Genomic DNA, 27,696 nt, shown 5'->3' with positions numbered 1-27,696 from the left:
TTGAAACAAACAAACGTACCACATGTTGTGGTTTAGAAGCAATTAGTTTGCTTCATGTGTCATTTCAGGGAAGAGCGAGTTCGTGTACAAGTACCACCAAGTTATACAAAATACAAATAAAGAAAAACAAACAACAAATTTTAGTTTTAAACTCATGCTCATTTAAAATTCTGAGAACTAACTCTGAGATTGATACTGATGTTCCAGGCTTATCGATATATAATTTGTTTTGTGTAAAATCTGTCACTTGTGACTGGTTAAAATAAAATCTATATCGCAATTGAAAGTTCCCATGATAACTTGGCTGATTAATGAGCGATTAAACCAGACATTCTGAGTTCAAGGCAAGTTAGTGCACCAGCTTTATTACATCCTTAGGGCCAGAATTAGGCTTCTTTTAAGGACAGTGCTAAAAGGAGGTGCCTTATAATTTCAAGACCCAAACCAGATTTGTTATAACGTCATGGCTTAAATGAAGCTTGGTATAAAGCCATGGGCCAAAACGAAACATTGTTATCACTTCAGGGCCTCAATGCACACGTTCCACTAATTGACCTAATCTTCAATGTCATCGTTGTTGGGTGCTTGGAGAGTATCTTACACGACACGAATGTTAATAGATAGAAAATTAATAGAAAGGTGTGGTACTTCAAGTACTCAGGTATATCTCTTTCAAAGCTTTACTTTTTTCTGCTGTAATCGTTACAGCTAATTATATCCCCTTCATATATGGTGTAGAAGATGAAAAGCAAAGGATGTTATTATAAGTGTAAACTAGGATAACGAAATAAATGACAACAAGTCATAGAATAAAATAATGAACGTCAAACGCATATATATTTATTATCATAAGGGTTACATATTGAAAATGGAGCGGTCAATACGTTTATTACTAACTGGTATATTTTTATAGTTGGACCTTTGTGGGGTATTTTGATATGTTTCCTGGTTAGGTCACAATATCTTTCGTCGTTCAAGCTTGCTTGTTGTCCACTAAATCTTTGTTTTCTTCTGAAAGACAAAAGATCATTAAGATTTCAGATAGATTTAACATACAAAATATCAAAGAAAATCGATATTTAGCTATAATTTGTACCATTTTTATTGTAGTGCGATCGTTTTCAATCTGTCAGGTCTCGACAACCCATTGTAGTAATAGGTGTCGATTATAGATATATCTATGTGAATCGACTTTCACCCTGTAATGCAGAGGTTTGTTTTAAATGTCAGCTGCAATGAATATCTTTTATATGATGTACCACCCAAAAACGTCTGGGTTTTTAAAGCATTCAACTTATATCAGTTATTTGATGCTATATTTAAGGATCATATTCAATAACCTTTTTCTGTTATTTTATAAAGTTTTAATAGAAGTTTAGCATCTTGCATACTTTACATTGAAAATTTTGTCTTATTTGGAAGGTTTGTTTTGATTTCTACAGCTGTATCAATTTTTTAACATTGCAATTTTACAACTTACCTTTTACTTGTCACTATAAAACCATGAATCTGATGAACTGCAGTAAACACTTGGCATACATATCAATATATGAATACTATTTACTATAAACTATTAGAACCAACTGTAATTACTAGCAAAAAGTCTTGCTAATGTAACAGAAAATGTCATGGGTTGATAAAAAAGAAAATCAGTATAATAATAATAATAATGAGGACTTTGTATAGCGCCTAATCTTTAGAAGCTCCAAGCGTTTTACAACATTAGACAACACCTATAAGATAAAAAAATTTAATAATATTATTAATAAACAAACACCATGAAATTAGAAAAACATAAAAAAATAAAAACATGCTGAGAATATTTCAGTATAATAATTAATTGTTTTAAAGTCTTCATAGTTTCAATCGCAGCAAACGTGAGTTTCAGCCGCTATCGGATATATATATATATATATATATATATATATATATATATATATATATATATATATATATATATCAGAGAGACGTTATGCTTAAGCTCAACTGCAATATTTATGATTTTCATTGATATTTAGACTATTTGATGAAATGGTTATGCTATCCATAAAAGGAATAGGAGTAATTTATGAGCAAAGCATATGCTATTCCATAAATGGTCACAAGCAACTTATTGGTTTATAAGCTACCAAAGCAGTCGATGTTTATCCGTATATTTAAAGAATGAGTGTCGCTGAATGACTGAAAAATTAATACCCTAATATTTCCGAAACGCGTTTGTGTTTGTAAATTGTATTCTATAGTAGGCTTGAACCATAAACCTGACTGATCGTATAATTGTCGAATCACACAAACTACTGGGTGTTAACTTCGAGATCTCACATGACTTCAATTTTTAATGCAAAATTATAAGAAACCTTTTGTCAACAACGAGGGATGCAGCACATGATTTTTATTGAATTAAAAGTTTCTCAATAGATCTACTATTAATATGACGTAAGAGTAGTTTGTAGATCTTACCACGATAGTTAAGTATTATGACCATTTCCTGGCAATTGATTTACAACTTGTAAAAGCTCACAAACAGACAACGTATCGTTCATCTATTTTCTCAAATGTTTCATTGATTTTAATGTGGGTAGATCTCTGTTCGTCCCGGATGAAGTGACACAAATGGCCGAGGATACATCATCCTATTACAATTCACAAAATATTTAGCATGAGGTTTCATTATTGCTGAATGTCACCGCCTGGTCTTTCAGATGTGATGAAAACAGAAGTCTGTTGAGAACGGGAAAGTGCCTCCAAGATTTACTTCCCTTTCAAATCACAACCACTCTAACGCATACCGTTGATACATACATTTGCCAGACCTGACCCTTTAATGGCAGAAAGGCAAATTCTATCGACTTTAGGCAATCACATTAAATGGCATTATGTAATGATTTGAGAAACGCAATTTTGAATATGTTTTATTGACTAAGAGAATATAGTGTGATTCCGGATTACCACCCTGTGTCAAGGTCCTGCTCCAGTATGCATCATTTATATTGGGATACACAAGACGAAAATAGATAAGATAATAAATATACTTCATTTTGCATAACTCAAGAAGTTTCAGAGGGAAACTTTCATTCGTTTGTAGAAAATGCGCTCAGTTTATTATTATAGCGTTTACACAAACTAATATGAATTCATCAATACCTTCAAAATTTTCAACAGCGACACAACTAAGGTTTTTCCCCCGGAGTGTTCAAGGGAAATGTATGTCTACTATCACGATTTACAATATAAGCAAAATTATATTTCAGGTCATGGGCACATACTTATTTTATAAGCTACGAAACCAGCTTATGTCTAGTGGTGTATTAAATGCCGCATTTCAAAGAATAAACATCGCTGATTGGCTGAAAATTGCTACCTTGCTAAAATAAGGTGGCATTTCAGTAGAAGCCTGAATAGGGGTAATTTTGCGCACAATAATATGCTTGTACAATAAAGTATATTAATTTTGTCACTGTCCAAACACATTTACTTTTGAATGTCAACACAGATCTCACCGGGGTGATTTTTTTATTATGGCACATACGAGAGCCTTTTTTATGCGAAAACGAAATCATTCATAACATGAATTCATATCACTTGACGCAAAAGAAGGCTTTGGCTAGTAGTTAATCGAATAATAGCAAGCTAAAGCACTTTTCCAAGAATAATAAATCACATCAGTCAACAGTGACTCACAACTATTCCGAACAGTATGCAGCATTTTGAGTCCGTTTCTGTTCAACTATTTATGTCGCTAAAGGAACGAAACAAATACTAACCTTCTTTAACAGCTTCTCGTCGCTTTTTTAGGTCATTGACAATGACGCTGTGAAGGATATGGTCATATGTGTTCTTGGCGTTGTCGAGCAGACCCTGTGCCTCTTGTTTCAGATTAAGCAGAATGGAGAGCAGGCTGCTCCTGGACATACCTTTAAAGATTACAAGAGAAAACAATTAGTTCCGCATTGTGTGTGTGTGTGTGTGTGTGTGTGTGTGTGTGTGTGTGTGTATTAGCACATTCACTACACTTCAGTTATGGCATATGCTGCATTTGTATTGTATTAGTTGTAATAGCCTCTTCATACTAAACAGCCGCTAGATTGGGTTACAACCTTTTGTTGCTGAAATGTCTCATGCTAATTATATCGCCGTGTAAACAACGATTAATACTGAAATGCAATATTACGTATAATGAACTAATAACCAATTTTCAATACTTATCGATTGTATTCTCTCTCTTTCTCTCTCTCTCTCTCTCTCTCTCTCTCTCTCTCTCTTGGCAAACATGTACAGTGAAACTTATTTTGATTGTCTCCTTAACTCACCGTTCACCTGTTCACAACTACCATTCTAGTTTATGCCGACGCCACTCCTCCCCCCCCCCGGTGGAATTTGCTTTATCCATGTCCTGTATGCTACGATCAACTGCCTTCAGCTGTCACTGGTCAGGTGTTTCCTAGTTTCCTAACCAAAACAACATTTGATCTCTTCCTTTAGAGATTACTAGTGGGTATATAAAGTGACAACACATTCTGTGCAAAGTCACGCTTTGCTTCATGAGGAAGGCATTGCTTAAATAAGGAAAGATCATGTGAATCGATATGCATACATATTATCCTGTTTACACTCCGTACTCCAATCATGTTGGTAGTGTAACTTAAAGGTGTCAATATATGAAAATCGAACGAGATGCTGTTTTTATCATTAAGGTAGAGGATCAGAGCAATTCGTTTGCTGGATGGTGGGAAACGTAGTTGTGTTTGCGCAGCAGAAATAGAACTCACCTATGTATCTGTATGACAGATATAGCTTGATATCTTCATGTATTTGTATGGAATTTAAAACTGTCTTGAAAAAAATAAATTTCTCTTTGAGAATGGATACGCTTTACGTTCTTATTCATTAGGGTCAGGTGTCAATTAATATTTATATATTGTCTGTCACAGAAGCCAATGTGTTGATTGGCTGGTTACAAAAAATAACCATTTAAGTCTTTTTGATTTTCGAGTCATCACAGGTTTTGCAAATACACCGACTGTCTTTAGATCACCGTGCGTCAAGCAACTGGATAAATCAGATACTAGTTTTGAAGCATAGTGTTTGTAAGTTGGTCGAAGAAAGGTTCATTTCTTTGTGAGCTGTCCTTCAGTCATGACTATATTGCTTTGTCATAGAACACAAGGCAGACTAATATCGGTGATTATTTTAAGTTGATGATGATATAATTTATTGAGTTAATTAAAGATAGCAGGATTCATTAATCTTATGTGAACATAAATTTGGGAGAGAAACTGACATACACGTATTTTATGATTTGGTGAACAGTGAACATAAAACAAGGTTGATAATGTAATACTAATAATAATAACAATAATAATACCGATATTAATATTCAGTGCAGGGAACATGAAAAAATACAACACAATTTTAAAAGGTGAACATGTGTATAAAGCGCACTTGTGTACAAAAAGCCAGTTTTGCCTTTTTTGTGGAGAAGATCATTTGATAATTTTGACTGTATATTCATTTGTAAAGATATTATTTAAAAAGGTGTGGAAATCTAAAGCTGGAATATGCGTTCCATCAAATTTACATTTTAACGAAATTGCGCACAAATATTACTTTCCTTCGTATTTCATTCACTCTGTGCAAATTATCCCATGCTACAGAGCAACTAAATTTTCCAGCGATTGAATAATTGGTATTTACTACACATGTCGTATGGTAAGTAGTATGTATATGATATAACGGCACGTCAGAAAAACAACACTACCTATAGTGCCAATTTAATATCCTGTTCTAAATAAAAGCTCACAGGTAGGACATTGCCTTTCTTGTGTGACATTTGGTATTGATATAAAAATGGTTCAATAATACAATAATACCTCGAACATTCGCGAGGTTAGGTTCCAGAACCAGTCGCGGATCAAGAGGAATCGCGAATGTTTGGTACGAGTCACTAAAATGCTAATAAATGATTATTTCTAGGGTTTAAACCCTAAATATGACCCAAATCATGCTCCCAAAGCACTTTAATTTCATTTTAAAGTTAGCTTAATACATTACCCTTAAAAAGAGAAATAAATGGTTGACGTAAAAGTAGAGTACAGTATCGCCTAATGGGTATTTGCCACACTAGCGCATTTACAGTACGGTACATGTATACTAATATTACCCCTATACTAATTCATTGGCTGCCGTTTTCGTTTGCACTCACAGTAAGGTAAAATCAAGTAACGAATGGGACTGTAAACTTAATGACTGACGTTTTCTTTGTCATTGTCAGGAAGGTAAACTAGGTAAACTTCATATGTCACATAAGTCATATAACGAAGGTACAATTCAGTAAAATAAAGAAACCATGTACGTAGAGGGTACCAATGAAAATTTCGCCAATCCGTGAATTCGCGAATCCAGAAACGCGAATGCACGAGGTATTACTTGTACATGAATATATAGAAACTAATTTACATCTTGCAATACCAAGGTAATATAAAGATGTCTTTACCCGTGGCAAAGCGACCTTCCCCCAAGGTTACTGTTGTTTGTTGCTACATGTCTGTGTTCCATATTAAAATTACTAGATTGCTTTGAAAGAATTCCCTTTGAAATCCATTGTTCTGTGCAATTGATTGTGACTAAAACTTTGCAACTCGGTAATATCATTTAAGCGGTGTGTGTGTGTGTGTGTGTATGTCATTTCGACTTTTTACGTAGCTTTACCAATTGTTCAGTCATATAGCTACGATGTCTGCACGGTGGCAGTTTATAGTGATGTCTAGCACTGGGGTATCATACATATAGCATCATACTGCACCCAGTTACATTATCCCGACACCAGGCCGACAAGTCCTAACACTTACCTGTTAATGCCAAGCGCCAAGCGAGGTAGCTGTTAGTTTCATTTTTTATAAGTCTTTGGCATGACTCGGCGGCTGAGGTTCGAACCCCGCGACATCCCACTTCCGAGACGGACATTCTAACCACTTAGGCAACATATATAGTATGAAAAGTACACCATTCTGAATGCCAATTTTAGGTCAATGCTGTGCTGATTTTCTTATCGTGTTTAATTATAAACAACAGCATGAAAGAAAAGAAAGAAAAAAACACAATAAAATGAATTTACTTACTCCAGTAGCTTGCCGGATGAGGTTGTAAACTTGAGTCTAAAATATAGTTAAAGAAAAATAATTCACCCTAAATAATTTATTATTAATTAATGCATTACTCCATCGAAGCATTCCCAAGACATCAATTTTGATGGAAAAGGAACAAAGTGTTCCTATTATATAGACTCTATCCTCTAACGTTTCCTTTCTTTCCACTGACTGAAGATCTAACATTATAAGAATAATAAGAATATGCGTTGCACACAATGATTGATGGCATTGCGTTTTCTAATTTGCAGAATCATTTGTCAATGAATAGCCTCGAAAGGTTTATTCTTGAAGTCCAGACAGACCCTTTCTTATTCAGTCGTTGTTTTGAAGAAGAACATCTCCGCAGTGGCGCATTATATTACGAAGATATCAAAACCAAGTTTTTATTAAACCACCTTTGTTTTGACCTTTTCGATAGTTTTAGTAATTTATTTATCCATTCTTCTAATTCCCGGCCATGCTACAGACGTCTGATTAATAAATGTCTTGCTCTCCCATTTGATATACACTCGAATGGTGAATATTACATTCGTTTATGATATCTAGTTAGTTTTGCCTGACTGAATTGTTCATAATTAATTTCTAATATATGTTAATCACTACCGTCTTAATACAGTGGTGATTTCCTTGAAACATGGGTCCGTGTTTGTTTTATAGCAGACAAGTATCTGCCTACTCCTCTTATGAACCAGGCAGATATTTTACTTCAACCGAAGACAAGCGAAAAAATAAAGCACACCTTTTAGGTGAGATGCAGCAAAAATGATCGTAAAGTTTTCTAAAAAGTACTGTTTCGTCAATATAAGGATCATTTATTTTCTTTTAGGTAAGATATTCTCTCCATGCAGTATTTAGAATATTGGCAGAAAAGGATAATGTACCGAAACAATGAACGTACATCTCAACAAGACTACGGTGAAATAGTATCACTTATATTGATTTTTGAAACATACAAGAAAAGAATGATGAGTATATGCGTAAAAATTATTTTAGTACCTGTAGTAACCACATAAGGAGGGGGCGTGGTGTTCATCCACGCACAGTAGCATTCTTGACAACCTCTCCAATCGGTCCTGATGGGTTTGTATATATACAAAAATATATAATATACATTAGCATCACATTGTTTACATACATACATACATACATACATACATACATACATACATACATACATACATACATACATACATGCATGCATACATACATACATACATACATACATAAATGCATACATACGTACGTACGTGACCGCTAGGGTAGCCTAGTGATTAGAGCGTCCGCCTCGGATGCGGGAGGTCGTGGGTAAGATCGCCGGCCGAGTCATACCAAAGACTTACAAAAATGGTACTAACATCTTCCTTGCTTGGCGCTCAGCATTACGAGGTAAGTGTTAGAACTGGTCGGCCTGGTGTCTGGAAAATGTCACTGGGTGGGACATCACGCTCCATGTCTGCGACATGATGCCCCAGTGCTAGACATCACTATAAACTACCACACGGCATACATCGTAACGGACATACATTAGCATAACATTGTTTACATACATACATACATACATACATACATACATACATACATTTCAGCTGTGCCTGTGATATCAGCCTATTGTCCCTGTACTGGTGATAAAATAGTACCAACCACGACCATATTATTCACGCTTATACAAGTTTCATTCGTTCATTAATCACCTAAAGTCGGACCAACATAGAATAAAGTTATCTCCTAACAAAATATACAATAACCTACACTGATTAACAAGACATACAATAACCTACACTGATTAACAAGACATACAATAACCTACACTGATTAACAAGACATACAATGACTTACACTGATTAACAAGACATACAATGACTTACACTGATTAACAAGACATACAATAACCTACACTGATTAACAAGACATACAATAACCTACACTGATTAACAAGACATACAATGACTTACACTGATTAACAAGACATACAATGAACTACATTGATTAATAAGACATGCCTCAAAACCAGTGCTATCCGCAATATCAAAGGTAACACAAAAGGACATAAAAAAGCAACTAAAATAATTCCTCAAAACTTTAATGCGAATCGATAGACGAGATGAAGAAATGAAAAGCTACTTTGAAAACACAAAGTAATTTTAATTTGTTTTAGAATGAAAAGATCATAAGAAAACACGGATAAGAAGAAACACCAATGACTCAAAGTAGCATGGTTAAATATAGTCTTGGGAAAGAAAACACCAATAGGAAGTTAAAGACGAAAAATACAAGAAATTATGACATTAGTTTAAGTATATCTTTATAATAAAACACATGAGGCTTTAAAATCTAGTTTAAAATAGTGCCAGTTTATTTGGAGACGGTATTAGGTGTGCTTCATTAAATATATGTATAACGCCAATTTCATTGCTCTTAATTAGCATCGTAAATTATGGTATAGCTAACGTGTTACATTGCATTTCCTTTAACCTTTTCCATTAAGAAAATAATATATTTCAAATATTTATTGATTATGGAAACCACAATATACAAGCAGCCAAAATACAATTATAGATTTAAGCCGGCTGCACTTTTATTGTGTGCACCTACAAGGCCATTTTCTCAAGTATAAGTATTTTGACAGAAAATGCACCACATTCGTCATATAAGGAACTGTTATACTTCAAAATTTTATTAACGCACGTCAACACTTTGTGGCCTAATTTGTTCGTTCTTAATACAGTACTTGTCATCATTTAATCATTTAATTGACATTCAATAACTGCAACGTAATGTTTATGATTCATAATAATTATTGTCTTTGATTTATCAGCGTTTTTAATCAAATGTTTTTGTATTTGGTTACATTAGGTACTTGCTTCATTTCGTCCTTAGAAATAATACTGATCATCAAATTTGTTTGACCTATGCGTAGAGCATATTTTGTATGCTATGACATGTCTACATGTAGATTTAAGCCAGCAGCACGTTTATTGTGGACACCATGTAACGTATCAAATTTTGAATAAGTATTGACCCTTAAAGTTGAATGCATTGAGCATTAAAATTTTATCACATTTAAGACAGAAAAGTCTTTGTGAATGGTCACATCGACCTTTCTTCTTTTCCCCTCCATGTCACTGTTAAACTTTAAAGGCTAGCATCTACGACTCATTGAGATTTGACCGGGGTATCGCATCGCTGTCCTGAGAGAGTATACATCTGAGCTTCCAACCATAACCGCTTGATATGAACTCATGTAAAATTATCATTTTCAAAGGGAAATTGTGATACAACGGAGTCCAGAGATTCTAGGCTATGCAAAATCTGACGAAAGCAATGATTATCTTGGGGGAAAAAAGGAACCGCTGCGTACGGTTGGTCAGAGTAAATAAAGGCGTACACTTTGGAAGTAAAGTGAAGTTGAAGTAACGGCTTGGTCGAAATTATTTAGTCCGAAAATTCCTGAGAGAGTAGAAGTTATTTTCCGAGGAAGCCTAAAAAGAATAGTGCTTTCCTCGTTAAGCAAAAAAAGGGGACCAGGTGGCTGTCTTGTAAGACAAGACAGATTTTAGTGATAGGACGAACAATGTCTGAAAGAGAACAGCACTAAGATACGCGATTTTAATTTTTTACGTAATGTTCTTTTTGTTATTGTTTGTTTTATGCAAATTTATTTCATATTACTAGGATGCATACTATGTTTCGTTTATTCAACTGCATGGAAATCTTTGATGCTAGAGTTGTTATGCAATTTATCTCTTTAATTTTACACTTACTAGTTCATTGATAGAACTGACGGATTGCGTGCGATCAAAATTTTCATTTGTGTAGGATTTCATAGGATTGTATGAAGTAATTTCCTATGCTTGTTAGTATGATACTGATTATCGTGAGCTAACGATAATCACATATTGATATCTGATTTTATAATGTTTAAATAGGTTAGGATTGATGTGAGCTTCAAATTGTGAATGGTTGCCATAGTAATTGCACATGTGGTAGCGTACGTAAAGAGATACAGTAATATTAGATGCACCGCTCACGTGTTAATTTATGGTCAGTCGCTGTGAAGCGAGGGTGATGGTGTATCGAATTAGCTCAGAATGTATACAGTGTTTGGATAGATAGTTAAGCTTCTGAGTAACGTAAGTGAGGAAATTTTATGTAAGTATAGGAAGTGATTCGTATAGAGATTGAAGGGTAACTTTGACATTTAAGGAAACAGTTTTCTGGGAGAGACGGGACAGTCCGAAGACGGAAGTACGGAAAGAGATGACGTGTTCAGAATAAAAGACTAGATAGAATAGGAAGACGTGATACACGGGACAAGGGATGAAGGTGATGCAATCAGTCGTGAACATTTCGCTCTTTTCACCACTCGTTATTATGATGAAATAAATCCAAATTAGACACTGCTATTAAACTCTGTTGGCATAACTTAGATTAAATTAGAGTTGCCGCTAATAATTGTTATTGATTAAATGTTGTTATTTTTCTTGTCTAAGGTGGCTCGTATTGCATTATTTATTCCCAATAGTCTTGCACAGTACTCCATTGATGTTCTATCTATTCATTCACACAGGTCCATAACATTCGCGGGAGTCATCCCCTAGATAACACCAGCCAAATCCAATTAACCACCCTCTTAATAAGGGGGCGAAGTTACAAATTTGGGTCTATCTTCCGAGATATTTTGAACGGTGTGAGTGACAGAGGCTGAATAGGATATTGAATAGAAAGTAGAGTGCCATAATAGTGATAAATTTGGTTATTGTTTAAGCAAGGAATTATGAGAGTGAATCGAGTCAATATCTATGCATTCTGTAGTTAGTGCATGTCATTGTTTGATATTTTTTAATGTATGCTATGACAATGTAAGAAATTAAGATACTGTACTTTGATAGTGTGGTCGTTGTCTGAATTCAAGTAATTCAGAAAGAAATATTGCCTTTAGTACTCTTGGGAGAAAAGATAATTAAGGAAGTCCCGAGGGAGTAATTGCACATTGTTGGTGAATTGGGAGAGAAATTCAGAATTTTGTACTGCCAAACGCTTTTAGGTTAGAGTGATTTAGGTAAGTCCGTAGGTTAAGACCTTTTTGGAATAGAATACGGGTAAGTGTTCGTAAGGAAGCTGTTTCCTGTAAGGCAGTAAGAGTTAGTAAATACTTAAGCTAAGTAAAATAGTTGGCGATACAGTCGAGTAGACTAGAATGGCAACTGATAGACAGTTGGTCAAAGAGATTTTTTTCTAGTGGTAAAGACGAATTAGGTTATGAAGGGACCCAATTAGCGAAATTCGTAGAACGGAGTCTCAGGGAATACAAGGAACAGCAGGTGGCAGAGAAAGAACGAATTAGACAAGCTAAGGAAAAAGAAAGAAGCAGACACGTCGAGGAAAACGAGGGTGAAGGAATGGAAGTTTGAAGTGGGTGACAAGATGTTGTTGCTGTTACCGTTGCAGCACAACAAACTCCAAGTACCCTGGAGGGGAAAGATCGTTGTAACGGAAAAGAAAATTGGACAAAACTACCGTATCCAGGTAGGAGATAAAGAGACGTTGCACCACGTTAACCTTCTTAAACTCTATCGTGAAAGGGAGACACCCACTTCGTGGCTGCTACAGTTGTGACTGAAGAACCCGATGACAACGGCGGATTGGCTGAAGTACTTCCTTGTTGTCCTTTGACGAGGGATGAGACCTACGTCGACGTTGTCCTTGACGTAACATTAACGTCAGAACAACATAAAGAGGTAGAGGAGATACTCCACGACTACTCAAGCGTCTTGACAGAAAGAACAGGCATGACGGAGTTGGAAAAGTTAAGTTTGAAGTTGCTGGATGAAACACCTGTGAAACTGAAACCCTATCCACTACCTCACGCGAAGTTAGAGGGCAACGTTACACATGTACAAGGCCATTTGTCTCAAAAATACAAACAGCGCAGCATATAATTTTCATCGTTTTCATAGATATTTTTAGGATTGATCATTATATCCGACAGTGTCCTTATAATAGGTTCTAATATTGAAATAAATTCCTCGAGATCTTCAAAATGATAATTGCTGTTTAGCTATGATTCTTCGGTGGATTTCAAGGTAAACTGTGGTCAAATTTGAATCATTTTTATGCAAGTAAATTTTGATTTTTGGTCACAATATTCTAATTATTATGTTAGTTGCGATACCCACTTATGTGTGATAGTATAGTAATACCGTATTTACATGAGAGACGATCGCTTGTTGGCTAAAATAATCCCCAGAAAAAGTAAGAGACGTTTAGAGAAAAAGGCGATGCATGGGTAAATTGTACACGGTAGAAGCGTTGAATCATAAACTATTTAATTTTAACACTAACACAGCTCATTCACTATTGAATGCAAACAAGGAGATCTCATTGATGCGGATTTGGATAGTGGAAACATACCCGGGGAAGGTTCTTTAAAACGAGGCGACTAGAATATCATTTCGCATTTGGATAGATTGGTCATAGGAAGCAATCTTATAATGCCGATGCTACCACGAAAGTAGAGTAATTTGCCAGACATTAACATAACAGTCTATGGAAATTTAATTACTTGTATCTGGCATATAGCAACAGATGCGCCAGTTTAAAGAGACCTAGACAAAATCAGCACAATCACTATCTCGCTCGTTATATCAGTAAGTTACGTACAATTTCTTTGTAACTTTAGGTACATCTTGTCTGATATGTACATTTAAGACGTTTTTAATTTTCTCACTCACCCTGGATTTAAAACGTGTGATAGAATAACTTAATACAAAGCTGATCAATCAAATTTCTTCGTCTCATTAATAACACGCGTCCCCATAAAATCTATATTCTTCGCCGCATTAATAACACGCGTCCCCATAAAATCTATATATCTGTCTTAAATTCGAGCGCAAATATAAATTCTTTACGTGATTTGTCATTCATGCTGATGATATTGTGCATAAAGATGTGAATATACTCATTCAAAGCATTTCCTTTCTCTAGGAATCTTCTTAAGATCGCACACATCGTCACATATTCTAGTCAAAGTCTATGTATGAAAGTAATATTCGTCCGAATGACTTTGTGTTTAGCATGTTTTTGAGTGATCTCGAGATACTCACTAATGTAGTCATTCGCCTGTTAAAATAAAACTTTGGTCTTCGCTAATCCTTAATGTATATTTGATACTATGTATGAGCGCCAATAGCAAATACATAAGCTTTACCTTCGATTTGTGAAATTATATAAACTGAGGACATTATGGTGTATAGGTTACATGAAAATATTGCATGTCACGTGAGCTGAATTGTGGGATGGTCCCTGTTGATTCGTTGGGAATCTGTATAACTCGGTACAAATGTACAATGAAAAATGAAAATTTGGTTTACATTACGTTGATTCACCCTTTTGTCGCAGCATTACTCCGCAGAGGTGTATTATTGATTTATGCGAATTGGGAAGGGGAGACAAATTCATCGTTCATACAATAGCATACTATTCTTAGCTTGCCGTAAGGTCATAAATGTATTAATTTTTTAATGAATAACAACGAAAGTTGAAGCGGACAAATACCGTTTAAGCGTGCAATAATGTAAAAACTGTACAACAATAAGACATTTCTTTCTATATGGTCCTTTATAACTTTGCTAGGTATAATTGAATTAAAATGTAGAGTGTCTGTGTGATTTAGATTTTTAACGTAGCTTTAACAATTTTTCAGTCATATCGCTACGATGTCTGCAGTGTGGCAGTTTATAGTGATGTCTAACACTGGCGCTTCATGTCGCAGACATGTAGCATTATGTCCCACCCAGTAACATTATCCTGACACCAGGCCGATCAGACCTAACACTAACCTCTTAATGCTGATTGCCAAGCGAGGCAGCTGTTAGTACCATTTTTGTAAGTCCTTGCTACGACTCGGCCAGGGATCGAACCCACGACCACCCGCATCCGAGGCGGACACTCTAACCACTATGCCACAGGAGCGGTTTTGTTATTTAAATGTAGACATATTTATTTGTTGTTTTATATTTATTTGCTGTTTTTATATTTTATTGTTCATTTATTTTATTCGAACAGCAGTTGAAATAAGATTACTTTACGCAACTGATATCCCAGGAAACAGAACCATTGTGATTTAAATTTAGCAGACAAATAAAATATTTGTTATGAACAAATACTGAATTTAGAAGGACTTTGCTGTTTATCAAGCGCAATTAATAATTTGTCCAACTGCATTATGGATTAACTCTGTTCATTATTTTGTGCATCCATAAGACTTGGATTGGAATTATACATTTTGCTTTGTTAACAAAATCCTTAAAGAGTTCTGAAAAACAAATCTTTGACTCATCCGAATTAAAACAGCTATAGTCTCGCAAGTATTTAATGGTCTCGCTTGGTATATGATAGTCATTTTGTTTATTTATTGTACTATACTTAAAACTTAAAATATCTTTCAAATTACTGAATTTATTAGTCAACATGCTTACCTGTACGTTGCGTAGTGGTTGTAGTCACATGGTGGGCACGTTGGATAAGGACACGCTGATGGTGCTTGAACAGAATAAATAAATGAAAAAATAAATGAAAAGGAAATAAGTAAATAGAAAGTTGCCTTGACTGCCTAGTAGACGATACATATTTTCTGACAAAAATTCTCATATTTTGTTCTGTGTCTTTTTGATGTGAATGAAACAGCCCGTTGCGTAAAATAACGTATCTCAGCGCCAGTTATTAAATTCTTATCGTTTTCATCATGCTCTGTTTATTACCTTTTGGTATGTACGTGTATCTATTCTGGAAGCGGACGCGCCCATGTGCAGTCATATGAGTGCAAATAAAGTTGACATTCTAATGTTCTTGATGTAGAGACTGTTTAAACCCCTTGTCCTAGTATTTTAATTCAATGGTAGGAGGAAACTGTCCTGTGAATTTCAACTGTATGGAACTTTAATTAAAAAAAATTCGTTAACATTACCAGCTAAACTATTCATCTATTAAAGATTGCTATATTAATGTTGAATCGTCTACCGCGGAACAATGATGTCTCTCTCACTCTTCCACTCCCCTTCTCTCGTTAAATAAATATATATATATATATATATATATATATATATATATATATATATATATATATATATATGGCGGTATGGAATCTACACATGATAATATTCGCAGATGGTGGTAATGTATGCAAGAGGAAATCAGACATATTTGCCCTTGGCCGAAATTAAATCAGTTATAAATGATTTGATTTAGACAAGGTTGTATTTCATCCTACGAATGCTGTAGTAGCACTAACTGAGACCCATCCTTCCACGTTATTGGTGACTTTTACTGTGTTTGGTGAGAACTTTGGGAAATTTACCAAATCCATCACCACCTATTTCTGTATGCATGCTAATAATACTCCAAAATGTTGCTTCAAATACGATTCTCCAGGATAGATTCATGATACGATGTAAATGATTTTGAATTATTGTGCATTGTTTTGTTTGCTAATATTTTTTCTATTTAGATTACATATATAATAAGCACTACAATAAGAATACATTACACACACTGATGTGGGATACGGAAGTCTCAATCCAGGGTCTGAATTCGTAGTCAAAAACGATACATTACCAAGTACAAATTCTGATCGTGAGAGTAGAATGTCCCTATCACACAACACTGGATACAATGGATTATTTTCTTCTTTTCTCATCATAACAACATTGACAGAAGCGTCTCGTCGGTATTAATATTACTTTAAAAAACAGTTTCTGAAACTTCTCTCGTCTTGATGGAGAGAGCATAAAAGTGTTTATTTTACAGCAAGGATTTTGTATCAAAGATTGCAGTATAGATACCGTCCATGATTTATTTTGTTCATATCATTAATGTCGATGGTGTGGATGTCCCCTAATAAGACCAGCGCATGTTTTGAAAATTATAGCATTATTAAAGAGGAACCATGAAAAGGTAGGAGATAATCTAAATCTTTCCTACCCACAAAATAAACAGATCTCAAGAACTCTTATGGATTTTCATTACGATACAAGATTCTTTCTTTCCTGTTGTATATCGTATGCACTGACCTTTTTGACGATTCCAAAAGTAACAAATTCCGTTAAATATATTGTAAATTATTTCAAACATAAGAATCTGTTGAGGACTAAAACTGCTATGCTATGCCTAAATCTTACCAAATGTTCTATTCGAAACTAATATTGATACTTTTGTACAATATACTCTTTCAAAATGTGCTTTACCTGAGGATAAGTCTCAAATAACGTGTATGTATTGTGGTCAAGTGTTTCTAGAAATCAGTTACTGGAAGAGTCTTGATGCTTTATGTTCATTCCATGCAACGCTAAGGCGAATCGATCTTATATCATAGTTTATACAGCACAAAAGAAAAATAATCGTGACTGTATAACTAAGTCTTAGGCCATTACAATTACCGCCAGGTCCAGAACCAGTAGCAGGAGCAGTGGTCCCCTCACAGTAACATTCCTGACAGCCTCTCCAATCGTACCTGAAGAGTATTTACATGCATATATAACTATATATATATATAAATACGCATAAGTATAATTTTCTTTATGTACAAAATTTCCATAACTTCCATTGAATAAGTTGTCAGTTGTGACTGTCATATCAAGGGAATATCATCGTATTTCAGAAAGCGTATTACCACTCCGTTTATGGATCGTTTACACCTATTTCAGTGGTCCAGTTGTGGTACATAAAGTCGGGTCAAAATCCCTCCCAGCATTATCTAGTCTATACTAAACAAGACAAATCGTACGATATATTGTATGCGACATGCACCATGCAAACTGTATACACGCATGCGTTAGAGAAAGAGAACAATATATGTTGTGCCTCAATCAATGAGATAAAAAAATAATGTCAACGCAAAACATAAAATTTACTTAGAATTAGATTGGAAAAGGACTGCAATCAAACAACGAGAAGAAGAACACAAATGCAAGAGGGCGTAGCTACGTTTTCATGCACACAGCTCAATCAGTTACGTACTATACTTAGTAAACAAAAATAATTTGAGAAAGATAACGCGAAACTTAAAATCCTAATACTAAACATGGAGTAATGACGCTTACATTAATTAAATTTGGTCTCTATGCAATAAAATGTAACACTTCAAATTTTAATGTAATGTAGTGCACGTTTGTCAGTAACGGGTAGTAACTTCTATGTATAAAGGCAATTTAACTGCTTTAAACAAGCACGATAAAATAGCTGAAGTCATCATTTTGTGTCTATTTCTTTTGATTAAAAAAAGATTTGAAATATTTATTATTAGATTCAGTTAACCGATGTAATTCATAAAGAGTGTTATTCCTTTCTCTTGCAATAAAATTTTTAAATGCCATATACCATTTGTTGCGACTCTATGGTCTGAAACTAAGTAACAGAAAAGAGCGAGAACCAATAAGTCTTTTAACAATTCGACAAATAACTTTTTTTTCTCAAATTCAAAGTAAAAATTTAAAAAGAACTTAAAGTATTGTGAATCAAATCCAAAATAGTCCTCAAAGTTCTATCCTAAGTCCAAATAAATACAATTCCAACTTAATTCATTGATGCTCCGAATAAATTCCAATACTGAATGTGCGGATGTTTCTGTAGTTTCGAATGTGCTAATGTGCAATTGACTGAATGGTGGCGATGTGTTAACAGTCTTTTGATGTATCACAATATTATAACCCAGAACGTTCTTGACTTAATTCGCAATCATTTCCAATTAATGTTTTCTTCCGAGAATTTTATTGAGCCCTTTTTAATTCTAGTAATTAATAATACGACTAAATAAACCCGAATTAAAAACAGAACAGAACAATACGAATGCTTGCACGTGGGAAGTTAAGATAGGAATGAGTAATCCTAAGGTAAACAGCTTTATATACCCCTCCACTTGACCTAGGTTGAAATTGCCACTATATAAAAATTACTTTATCAACTTGATAGGAAATTTGTATTTTGGATGTTTCTAAGGTCAGAAGCAAGATGCATTTCAAAGTATGTATATATATTTCATCCATAGACATAAAAACATATTAGCTATATCTAATGTTCTTTACCAACTGTCACCTTGTAGTCAGGTACACCATGAATTAGAGTTTGGACTAAGGTCAATTACAAATTACAAATATACATAACATGTAATCAAACAAGGCCAAAAACAATACAGATCAAATGTACATAACACACTATGCTTTCTACATCTGAGGTAAAAATCAAATAAGGGATGATTTAAATCACCGCACTGATTCCTAAAGAAGAGTCTATATTATAGAGAATGAAGTTCTGATCGTAGGTTATATATTTGGGAAGGATACGTCCAGTCCCAATAGCAGAATTGCTTTTGAATATATTCCTCATGTTACAAATATTCGTTGGACATTTAAGATCTAGATATATAGTTTGTGGAGAAATTATGAGTTATTACAAAATTATATAATGCTTTGGCAGGAGGTATTTCTCGTTGTAACGTCAACATTGACAATGGCAGATCATTGGACATGTCGGCCAGGTAGCACAGAAATGTGTCGGTGAAAAACATAACGTTGTTTAGCTGTCATGATATTCTTTTATTCTTTTGTTTTTTTGCAATGCTTTTGTTGTTGAATTTCGAATCAAGGACCAGTCTATTGCTCATAAATACTTCTGTATTGATACTTCTGAATAGTCCTGTATCAATAATGTTGGTTTCAAAACGATACTTGTCCAAATCTTATTAAGAAGACAGATGGCACGCAATGTCGCATACTTCTGACAAAACCTATGGTAGCGTTCCTTCGAGAGCCTTTCTGTTCAGGATATACGTGGAGGTATTAGTAAAATACTAACTATTCTTTTCGGATGTTCAAGGGAAACACAAGCCATTTTAGTTAGCTGTACAAATCAAGATATCGTCTAAATGAGCGCTTAATTTATACTTTCAAAGCTGTATATAGAAGCCAACTTTGTTGTTTTTGGTTTGTTGTTGGGGGTCTTTTTCGTTTATTTTTCTGCGTGTTTCAAATACAAATCCTTTATCATTAACCTTCAAACATCTTTTGGGGTTATAAGACAGAAACATCAAACATTTCCTGCATCCACCAGCTCGCCCTTGACAGCGAAAGTTTTGAAATAAAAAACATAACCACAGGTCTAAAGGTATTGAAACTAATAAACGTTTGTTGATAAGTGCTTAAATCAATCGAACAGCAATTTTAATTTTATGTTGATAACTACATACGTCCTTACGTCTCGTATTTACTTGCCTCCACTCAGTACCTTTAATTAGTTGCGAAGAACCATGATATTTCTTTTTTAAAAGGAAACAAAATCATGAGACGCTCTATTAATGCACCATACAATATCCTTTTGCCAGCACAACAATAGAGATCAAAGGTTCAACACAAAGCATTGATGTTTGTAAGAGAAGTTAATTATAAAGTTTGAAGACTTTATAGTGTATAGGTCACGTGAAGTACTTGCATGTCACAATAAGGGGATTTGATGTTGGCTCGGGATAGGCAGAGGGGACTAAGTCTAGCCCCCAATTTATTTATTCAAAATAATTAAAATCGTAATTGAAACACAGTTAGAAGTTGGTTAGGTTTAGTTCGTTAGGCCCCGTGATGCACCATATACATTGAAGTAGAAAGTCATTGATTCAGACGGGGTGGAGGTGGGGTGTACACAATATTTTCGTTCTTAATAAAGCATACCAGTCTGGTTCTGATTTATAATGGATTGAGAGGAACGTTGAAGTGGATAGACTGATTACTATTCATTTTGCAATTTGTAAAGGTTGTCGATTAATAACAATCTCTAATTTCTTTCTTGCAATATTTTTAATAATTATCACTACTTTCATATAATTACTTCACTCAATTCACTGGCTGTTCTATAAAGACGAAGAGCTGGTGAGCAGGAGAGGATGACATATATGCTTTATAGATATACCTGTCTTTAGATTTTGACCAGGAGAAAGAAGATACATTACTGAAACCATTATAATTTAGTGGTCGTGGTCATACAAAATAGATCAATGAAAACAAATTGCAATATCTAGACATGTTTAAATTAATTTAGCAGTAAAAACATTCCTACGTTACGCAAAGGCTATCTCAAGAATTACAACCAATTTAAAATTAAATATTGACGAGTAGCAAGTTTACTACGAGCAGATATTTAGAGTAAAATGGATGTACTGTTCTTTGAGCACAAGTTACCTTTTCTCCGTATTCACTGTGTGTTGAGAGAGGATTAACACGGTCTATTTATTTAATGCATTTAGAATAAGCACAACATAGGACTGATACATTCACCTTTGTTAATCGAACGTTTCCTAAATCATTTTTGGAAAGCTAAACCTACTTAAATCATAAGGTCTGTTACATAATGTTATGTTTATTTATTTACTTATTTTGCAAAATCTTCCAAGTTAGGCTTGGTGTATTTTATCCGACAATATACTCACCTGTAATTGTAGTGTCCATAGAGACATGTTGGGCACGTTGTATAATAACACCCGCTCGTTGTGTAAATAGATCCTAAAATAATTAAATAAGTTTTAAAATGCATATGTATCATCCAACTCAATCGACCCCTTCAGTGACATATCTAAAATGTTTTCTAGTCAGCTTTCTTTGATAAATTTTATAACTAATACATATTTCATTATGACATGGCTATCGGAACAACATGTTTCTCTTAGATCTTAAAATAAATGTATTAACAGTTTCCTGGTGCGATGAAATTTATATTTCTGGACAACTTTATTTCTTATCATTAAAGTTTCTTCACCTTTAGTTAGCTTCTTCAACCCTAATAAATTCTACTCCTTTCATGTACTTTCTACTTTACTAGGTAATAGATCTCCAAGCCGTGAAAAACATCTGAATAATGGGTTACCTGGTACTTAGTAATGGCTTTGATGTGGGTTCCAACGTTGCATAATGTTGTACAAAAAGACGACATCATAAAAGTCTTGAGAGTATCGAGCTCAATGACTTTGAGTATTGGTGTATTTGTTCCAAACCAAAATACCACATGACGCCATATTTACAAGATCTTAAGCAATGCTTAAGATACTGGTTGTTACCGTGCAAATTAAAACAATTTTACGCCAATATGTGTTAGAGTTCGAATTGCATCTTACGTTGAAACAAAACCGAAACAAATATAATGGAACCAGTTTATCAATTGAGACATTAAATGATACATTGAGAAGGGACCTAGATAAAATAGTTAGCTCGCGTCCAATCTGATAGCATTTAAATAAATGACAATAAAATATGTTTAAAGGAATTCAACCACTAGTTGAGTGCATAACGAAAATTGGAGAGGGAAGTTTCGGTTATTAAAGGGATTAAATTTTTCTTAGTTATGCACATGTGTGTATCCGGATATTATTAAGATTTGAATGGTATCCTTTTATAGCCTTCTATAATTCCAAAGATACCTACCTTTTGTCATAAAAAGCAAACAAGGTTGATTGTTTCTATTTCACTAGTTTGCACTTTGCCCTGGTTAACACGTTTCTTTATGCAAATTTTGATTTTGCTGAAGGTAGTATCATATCAATACACGCTCTGGTGAGCAAATAAGATTTAGATTCTGGATTTCCTGTTTCTTATAGATTTTTCAAAACATGTCCCGATTGTTCCGATCGATTTCTGTAATGTATCACTACCTATTTCTAGCAATTTACAATGACCAGGTTCTATATTTTATTTCATGCAAGTGTTCTTCTATTATTTAATTTCAGTGGAGTCATGCCATTGGCATGCGAATTCTTTGTTTAACTACAAATGTGTTACAAAATGAGTTTAGTCTAAAAAGTTTAACATTATACCATATCAAGTGTGAATACGGTCGTACAAACATAATGGTGGCCCTTGCGACAATATAACCGTTGCAATCAGTGTAAGTTAAACTATTTGTCTCTAAACATATCTCAACACCTATTTAGTCGTCTGTATCACACGTATTTATTCGTCTATATCACTATATCTATTTATTGGTCTGTATTACTATACCTATTTATTCGTCTGTATCACTATACCTATTTATTCATCTGTATCACTATACCTATTTATTCGTCTGTATCACTATACATATTTCTTCGTCTCTATCACTATATTTATGTATTCGTCTATATCACCATAAATACCTAATTATTCGTCTGTCACGTGAAAACTGCACCCCACACACTATATTTAACTATAGAAAAGAAGTATCTGTAAATGATTTGAACCTTACCTTTGAAAAGGTTTCACGGTTGCAAGCGTTAAGCAAGCACATATGTTGTTGGTCTGGATTCTAACAGGCATTAAACATTTGACTAGGACCATGGGTGTCTTCCGATCCATGAATGCTATGACACAGATTTATCTGAAGTTTGTATTTTTTATATATTATTTTAGTGAAACAATAGGCAATGTACAATTTCCACCTGTTTGCCTTTGCCTGGCATTAAAGATCATGAACGTTCGTTTGAATAATCAATTACCCAGAACAGAATCCCATATCGGATAAATATTGCGTTGTGTGCTGTGTATAACCCTATGAATAATCAATTACCCAGAACAGAATCCCATATCGGATAAATATTGCGCTGTGTGCTGTGTATAACCCTATGAACATTCAATGTATACATCATTTTGATAATGGTTGCTACAATAAATTTACATTGTATGCACTGTTGTGAGGTAAGGAAAGATTAACCCATGGTAGGAATAAATGTAGGCCGGAATGATGCATCGACGAGTTCTTACACCCACAATTTCTTCTTAGGTTTGTAATTTTCCTAACCCACATCTCCGAAAAGGACAGATTATTTTCTTTCACCTTTCAAAAGAAAAGAACGTTGGAAAAGATATAGTGTAGAGTTAATTAGGTTAAACCAAAAGCAATAGAGAGCGTTTTCTGAGAGGTTTAACGTTTGATAGGTTGCTTACGAATCCTTAAATTTACAGCAAATAGTTTATTGCAGACAAGGATTACAGCGTACATTCCATCCACATGTGTCTCCTGATAGTATTTATGCAAATGATGTGAATATAATTTAATAAATACAGTGAAACACTTTTATGTAGCAAGAGAAGGAGCATAAAAAGATTGCACTCTGGAACGATCCTCCCTAGGCGGTCATTACGTTGCAATAATGATGACGTCATATACGGTGACAATTCGTTTAATCTGCTTATATATATCTCTCTCTTTATATATATATATATATATATATATATATATATATATATATATATATATATATATATATATATATATATATATATATTGTTATGTGTATTTGATTTAATTTAATTGTATGTTACATTCATTTTTTTAAATTCCATTACATGTTATTGTAATGTGACTTTATTTACTGGATTTTACATTGTCCAGATATTCAGTTCTGTTTGACCTTACTGTTAAATTTTTTATGAACAAAAAATAATAGAAACACTGTATCAAGTTTCTAAACTTGATTCAGAACCAGTAATAGTTTAGGTAAAAAAAAACGTTTTATAATTCTTTTTACACTTTATCAGAGAAATTATTATTCAGCAAACCAAGGCCATACCTGGATGACGTGATAATTATTATGTAACAAGCTTCTATTCCATCCCGAAGAATGAACTCTTGACCCTAATACGGGAATCTATTTTTCGTTTCAGTTAGTCTTATAATTGATGCTATAATAAACTTTCATTCACTCGTACCATAACAATTTAAAAGTCAAGATGTTTTATGTTGTGTCCAGTTTGGGCTAATTATTATATTGTCTTCAAATTAATTGAATTTCAATTGATTATTTTCCCTGTAAATACACAAGTGCTCGTACAAATGTCTTGGATAAAAAAAATTATTGGAAGTTATACTGAATTAAGAACTGGAATAATATTTTATGTGATTCAACCAGAGCTTGTTGACACTGCAGCACTTCGCTGACTATAAATGACGTCATCGCCTTGCATCTTTAATTTCACTGTGATTCGAATTCAGTTTCATTCAGGATTGTTTATTACAGGGACTTCTGTCTTTTAATTCTTTCATTATTTTTGGATATGATTTGTAAAACCGCGAATTCTTTTTTTCTCATTTTTCACTTGATATTCTTGGGAAATACATATGTCTGAAGATTTCTGCATATATTATAACGTTGCTTACATATATTTTGATAAGATTTGTTACACTTGATGAAAGCGCAACATATAACCTAGCCCATATTTGCAAAAGAGGTTCAATGTACACGATGAAATCAGGTAGGTTTATCTACACTGGCTTAGTTATAAATAATTGCTTTGTTCGCACTTTTAACTGTTAATCCTGTATAGTAGTCACTGGTGTCTCCTGAAAACAAGTATTGTAATCATTTACGCATACATTAGATCAGAAACTGTTAATACTTACAAACCAAATTTAGTGTCATCATAATTTTCTTTTGTTCAAAGTGTTCAACAGACTGATTCATCAGTATGGACTTCAGAATTTTTTCACGACTAAAAGTTTCAAAATACCCTTATGGCTTTCACTGTACTCACAGTTCTGTTTACACTATTTTCAGTTGTGCTCCTCTTCCTAAGATTTTAAAGCACTTATGCAGTCGTTATATTATCTGCATGATAAGTTTGAGAACTTCTGAGTTTGCAGGTAAAATTAAATCAAAAAGGATAAGACGTTAAAAAAACACATAACAACTTACCTTCACTAATTCGTATCTGAAATATAATTCGAGTATCTAACATTATTCGGAAAACTACTACCTATTTCACGGGCCAGAAAGTTTTGTTTTGTTGTTCATTATTTTGCACTCGAAAATAGATATATAAAAATCATTACCTCCATAGAAAATGCCAAGATATATATACGTGCATATATGTTCAAAACAGCCTGTTCAAAATAGTAAAGGCTGAAAATATCATTCTTAACATATTTTAGATGCTTATTTATTCCAAAATCATCCTCTGAAAAAATGTTTTAAGCATACCACGAAATAATTTTTGCACTCACGAACGCAAAATTGTATTACGTATGAATCTTAATGTCACTTATTGCGTTGTTATGGCAAAGGTTATTAATGCATAGTCAGCTTGTCCACTGAAAAAGTAGCACAGGAATTAGTATATCTTGCAACATGATAAAGCATACTTCGATCTAATATCCCCTAAGCCTGATGCTGCAACTGTCAATAAGCTATCAGATGACATTAATTATAATCGTCCGCTGACTTGGGGTGCACTTTTTCTCTTTAGACCCACACGACCAGAAATATGGCTCTACTCGTATCATCATTCGGACGTTTTAGTAACCTTTTTCATGACTTGTGTCCGTTTTCTGGTCTAATAACTAAGGCCGCCAATACAGCAGAACATCCAATTAAAGGTGAAACAATTTTCCAGTTGCCAAAACAAACCACAGGCTGATCGCCCAAATAAGCTGTGTTGCTTACCTCACTGCACTCGTTTTGATGTACTGGATCGGTCGTTGAGGAGCCCTAATTATTATCTTGGCATCTAGTACTATATGACATATACATTTAATCACCGTTGTGTTGTAAAGAAAAAAAACTCGGTTAGCAACACATAAAGTAATATAACTGATAATTCTTAAATGTCCCAATAAGCTCTTTCCTTTTTATTTTGTAAGTTTATGCTCCAACATTTTGAGTAGCAAAGAAATATATAAATATGCACCTCTAGACATGCATAAACATATTTTGTACCTAACGTGAAAGAAACGAGGAAGAATGATTGTATGAAGATTATGAGATATAACGGAAGCCATGAATATTGCAAATACTTTTGGGTATTTGAGATACATGTACATCGATTTCATTTGCAGCTCAAGGTGTACTTTGGCAATAATGTTTCGATTAGGTGTCATCATCATGACCATATGCTTGCCTCTCTAATTAGATTTTTGTGGCTACAGTGTAGTACAATTTGTACATAAATCGTTAGAGGAAATAAATTTCGAGACATCCACAATCTTCTTTCAACAATAAAGTAATACAAACGATAATTCTCAAATGACCCAATCTAACTTTTCATTTTTTTTAAAAAGCGTTTTTGTTTTGTATGTTTATGCTCCAACATTTAGACATTAATATATATAATTTGTACATACCGTGAGAAAAGAGAGGCATGTGAACAACAGGTAAGCTAAGTATCCCATGATGTCAGAGTTTGATATAATCGCTCAAGCGGCCTCAGACGTTATAGTTGGCAAAAGTTTGATTAATTTTTTTATACGATAGTGCGGCAAAAGGCCGTAAAGACCAACTGTTATGTTCTTCTATTATCTTCTAAAGCGCATGTTCAACTTATTAGTCAGAAACGAAGCTATTCAATGATTTGTTTTGACACTATCTTTAAATAAGGAAGGGAGAAAAGAAGGAATTGAAGATCATATAATTGGTATGTTGTTATGCATCACAGAGTCCAAGAAAACTGAATAAAGTAATGGTTGCTTTAATAATCATTTGAACAGACACACGCATAGTGACGTTATTGTGCAGGAACGCCAGTGATAGTCATTAACCATTGTGCTTTAA

General features: G+C 34.1%; 1 protein-coding gene across 1 annotated transcript; it reads right to left on the bottom strand.

Annotated features, from left to right (window-relative positions):
• Nucleotides 1-826: 826 nt before the first annotated feature.
• Nucleotides 827-27,399, bottom strand: LOC149774960 (uncharacterized). The gene is made up of 9 exons (XM_089944600.1): nucleotides 27,270-27,399; nucleotides 25,846-25,861; nucleotides 21,616-21,688; nucleotides 17,582-17,655; nucleotides 15,626-15,689; nucleotides 8,145-8,221; nucleotides 7,119-7,154; nucleotides 3,765-3,914; nucleotides 827-1,011 (listed from the first exon to the last, which is right to left on the bottom strand). Exons 1-9 carry the CDS (start codon nucleotides 27,315-27,317, stop codon nucleotides 974-976), a joined length of 576 nt encoding a protein of 191 aa, XP_089800726.1. The 5' UTR covers nucleotides 27,318-27,399; the 3' UTR covers nucleotides 827-973.
• Nucleotides 27,400-27,696: the final 297 nt, after the last annotated feature.

The sequence above is a fragment of the Sinohyriopsis cumingii genome, unplaced genomic scaffold (assembly GCF_028554795.1).
Source record: "Sinohyriopsis cumingii isolate HCF-2022 unplaced genomic scaffold, ASM2855479v2 utg000066l, whole genome shotgun sequence".
In the NCBI taxonomy this organism is placed as follows: Eukaryota; Metazoa; Mollusca; class Bivalvia; order Unionida; family Unionidae; genus Sinohyriopsis; species Sinohyriopsis cumingii.
The sequence above is the reverse complement of the archived record's forward strand: the minus strand, read 5'-3'. Positions and strand labels throughout refer to the sequence as shown.

What these genes read in the sequence shown, in the direction of transcription:
- LOC149774960 (XM_089944600.1), bottom strand. Translation starts at nt 27,317, where the DNA reads ATGGGATACTTAGCTTACCTGTTGTTCACATGCCTCTCTTTTCTCACG. An exon ending in AACCACTACGCAACGTACAG is followed by an intron (nt 8,222 to 15,625) that starts GTAAGCATGTTG and finishes CAAACCCATCAG; the next exon opens with GACCGATTGGAGAGGTTGTC. An exon ending in ACGAGAAGCTGTTAAAGAAG is followed by an intron (nt 1,012 to 3,764) that starts GTTAGTATTTGT and finishes TTTGTCTTTCAG; the next exon opens with AAGAAAACAAAGATTTAGTG.